A 4001-nucleotide genomic window follows, 5' to 3' on the forward strand; every position below is an offset into this window, starting at 1 on the left:
CAGCATCCTCCAGCATCCCCACAGGAGCCACCTCTGGCCTGACCCTGAGCCCTCCCAAGAGCCCCAGAGGGACCTTGGCTCTGCTGCGGAGCCCATCACAGGGGGCACAGAGGCCTCCGCTGCTCCAGCTCCGTGTGTGCAGCCAGATGAAAAATCTGTGGTGAAATGGAGTAATTTCTCACGCCTTCAGGCTGCCATCCACCAGCACAGCAGCATCCCCACAGGAGCCACCTCTGGCCTGACCCTGAGCCCTCCCAAGAGCCCCAGAGGGACCTTGGCTCTGCTGCGGAGCCCATCACAGGGGGCACAGAGGCCTCCGCTGCTCCAGCTCCGTGTGTGCAGCCAGATGAAAAATCTGTGGTGAAATGGAGTAATTTCTCACGCCTTCAGGCTGCCATCCACCAGCACAGCCCCATCCCGCCACTCACCGCAGCCCTTGCTCTCCTTCCCAGGCGCTCTGGTGCCAGCCATCCCTGTCCCCTTTGCTCTCCTCCAGCCTCCGTTGCTTCCCACTCACCAGCAGCTCCCGGTCCATCTACCCACCCCTCCGTCCGTCCGTCTGTCCATCCATCCACCCGGACCACGCAACATCGCTTTAATTGTGTGCTCCCGCCTGTTTACTTGCCCGAGTGCGGAGAAGGGTGAAATATTCACTGTGGCACCAGGAGAGATTTTGAGCCCAGCGGAGGCGATGGGATCTGACACCCGCTCTCCTCCCATCACCTCCCTTTTCCAGCACGACGCCTGAAGCTCAGGGCTTGGCCACATCCCCGCCAGCCAAGCCCCTTCCGGAGCTGGGAGTGGGGCGAGGAAGGAGTTAAAGGCAGGAGCCAGAGCGGAGTTTGCTGCAAGTTTGGAGCAGCTCGGATGCTTTCGCGCTGTCGTGGTGCTCATTAGAGCTGACAGGTCTCCCCTCGTGATGCAGACTCTCTCCGCTGGCACAGCGGGAGCTCCGCGCTGAAAACTTTATAATTGGTAGCTCCGGTGGCAGGTTCTCCTCTCTGCACACGCAGCTTTCTGCTCGCTTTTCAGCCTTTCCCCCACGCCTTCCTTTCCCTCCCCTCTTTAAACCCCAGTAATTGCTTTCAACCTCTTGCTTTAGCGAGGGCTGGGGAGCAGGATGCGATCACACGGCTTCACTTTGCAGCCTCCCCGCCTGGGAAGGTTTTGCTGCGTCCTCCCACACCCCACAGCCCCCGTCATTGTAACGCCGGGGGGAGGGTGCCAAGGATCCGCACACCCTGGCCCGCCGCCCCCTGCCCTGGTACCCACCACCACGCACAGTGATGGGCACACACCGCTCCGGGCTCCTGCCAGCCCCTGGCCAGGAACCCAGGCACTGTTGTGCCATGGGGGTCTCGGTGAGCAATCCCCTGCCCTGTCCCGCGTTCTCCCTCGACTGCTTTCAAGATGAAAAGATGAAAATCTTTCAAGATGAAAACGCTCTGTTTTCTCCCATTTCCCCCCCGCCCTTCTCCATGAACCGAATTACGCACGACACGTCGGGGAGCTGGAGACACTGGGAAAGGGACTATTTAAAGAACTGGCCTTCCAAAAATAGCGCCCGACGCTGGGCTCCAAAGACCTCGCTCTGCCACAAAAATAAGAGACCCGATTTCCAAGGAGCCCAGCATGCCTGCGGCTCTAGCACAAGGGCTGGGGCACAGCTCATGTCCTGCCTGTGGCCAAGAACACCCCAGGCAGCATGTGACTTCCACATCTGTGGCATCTCCTGGTACTCATGGGGACACTTTGGGTAGGAGGGATGACTTGTCCCTTCCTCCAGCCCCATCATAACCGTGCAGGGATGCTGGTATTGGAGAGGGAAGGTGTATGAGGGTGCCCCAGTTCTTGGTCACCACCAGGATGCAGCCCAGGGCTGGCACTTTGGGGAATAATGTTTAAAATAGGCCCTTGGGGTGGCTGGTTATGTCACTACGGTCCCCAACCTCACTAACCCCACCCCCCTCGCCCCCCTCCCCCCGAGAGCAGACAAACCACGAGAACAGAGGTGGAAAGGAGAATAGGCCCTTGGGGTGGCTGGTTATGTCACTACGGTCCCCAACCTCACTAACCCCACCCCCCTCGCCCCCCTCCCCCAGAGAGCAGCCAAACAAGGAGCACAGAGTTGGAAAGGAGACAGCTTTGTAAACCCGTGCCCGTCGGGGCTGGGGCGGTACCCACCTGTATTTCCAGCTGCTGTACCACTTGCATCTGGACTCGACACTGGGCCGTGCTTCGGTCATCAAGTGCATGTTCTGTATTGAGGTGTCTGGGGAGGAGAACACGGTGGTTCATGCCTGGACGGACCCAAAACGCGGCCCCTCCACTGGGGCCACACCTGGGATCGGCCCTGACCTGCAAACCGCCTGCACTGCAGCAACGCCCGGGGACGCGTGAGGTACTACCTGTGCCGGGGATGCTCCAGCACTGCTGCCCAAAGCGTGATGAGCAGGAAGGAAACTGAGGCACAGAGACAGCCAAACAAACTGGGCTGTGCCTCCTCCCTGAATCCAGGCTGGAGGGTGGCTGTAGACAACCAGCCCTGCCCAGGGCAGCCCTGCAGTGTTTAGGAGCAGCCACTGACTGATAGAAAGTCCTTGAGAAGGCTGCTGGCGGGAAGCACCCAGGAGGACCTGAGGAGCAGGTTTCCAGCACAAAGATGGCATTATAGGTTTACTTACACCCTCTAAGGAAATCCCCGAAGGCAGGTGACATTTCCAGGGTGCTCTTCATCCTACCACTTTCTCACCTTATGTTCATAAAGCACAAGGACCTTTGGTCCTCGCTGCCCTCCCTCCTTCCCAGGAAGAGCTCCTGACACAGTCAGGCAGCTGGTGATGGGGACACCAGGGACATCCCAGCATCGTGTTGTGGGGGTCCTTGCCCCTGGATCCAGAAAAGCAGTAGCCTGAGGATGCACCCATCCCCAGAGACACTGCATGGCCAGGCCACGTCCTTGCTGGGACGTGTGTAAAGCCAGGCTGGGTCCTCACTTGAGGAGTGGGACAGTAGAGAAGGGGGATGCTGGATGCAAACGGTACCAAGACCACCCCAGGAACATCCCAAAAGGTGGTATCTGATGCTGGGAAACACACAGGTATCCCAGGGTTATGAGCCAACATTCTCCAGGAGCAAGACTGAGATATTTCTGCTGCGACATCCCAGTATCTACCCTTGGTCCGGATGCGGAAGATGGCAGGAGCCTCACCTGGCTGTTTGTAAGAGACTTCCAGCCCCAACTTGCAAAAACAAGTTAGGTAACTGGGACCAGCTGCCAAGTCCGTACGTGAGCAAACTCCACTGGTTTCTCAGCCCCGCTCTGCAGGGCTGCAGCTGGACCGAGCCACTGGCTCCTCTCCCTGCAGGGCAGACCCAGGGCATGGCTGTTTCTCCAGAGAAAAAAGCTACTGAGAGCCCAGGCTGTGCTGCGCAGGAACAGAGACATCTCCCACCGTCCCTCAACCGCTGCTCAACGGACGCGCTGCCCCTGTCCACCCCAACGCTGAGCTACTTCCCGAGCTCCACGGAGGTGATGCTGAGAGCTCCTCATCCTCCTGCACAAGGCCTCTGCCCACCTCCTTCACTGGGAGCGAGTCGGCTGGTGCTGTTTGAGGGATGCTCCCACCGGAGCTGTCTCTGAGTTCGTGGCAGCGGATGGGATCAGTTTGTAAAACCCAAACCCTCGCTGATGGAGAGCGAAGCGCACGCTGGTGCGTCTCGGCCGCTGCACCGAGCAGACAGCCGGAGAGGCGGGGGGGAAGGAGCAAGCAAGCCCGTCAGTTCCTTCTGATGTCTTTGCTAAAAATCCCGGCTACAAAGAGATCTAATTGCAAATGAACTAATTAAGTAAACCTCTGACGAAGCGTGAAAACAATTTGTTTGACCCTGACGCTAGCAGAGGGCTCCTCGACAGCAGAGTTAATCAGTCAGTGCTGGAGCCCACAAGCAGTGTCAGCGGGCTGCCACGCCGCCATCTGCTTCCTCCCTCCTTAACCACC

At 58.9% G+C, this 4001-nt stretch overlaps 1 protein-coding gene across 1 annotated transcript in view; it reads right to left on the minus strand.

The window, feature by feature from the left end:
• FOXP4 (forkhead box P4) overlaps positions 1-4001 on the minus strand; it is a gene marked incomplete at its 3' end in the record, with an annotated part of 34111 nt that overhangs the window by 1959 nt on the left and 28151 nt on the right. Inside the window, exon 8 of the mRNA XM_010132678.1 lies at positions 2185-2272. Coding sequence (XP_010130980.1) covers positions 2185-2272 — 88 coding nt within the window. The remainder of the gene's footprint in view (positions 1-2184; positions 2273-4001) is intronic.

Source organism: Buceros rhinoceros, unplaced genomic scaffold (genome assembly GCF_000710305.1).
Source record: "Buceros rhinoceros silvestris isolate BGI_N320 unplaced genomic scaffold, ASM71030v1 scaffold22193, whole genome shotgun sequence".
Lineage (NCBI taxonomy): Eukaryota > Metazoa > Chordata > Aves > Bucerotiformes > Bucerotidae > Buceros > Buceros rhinoceros.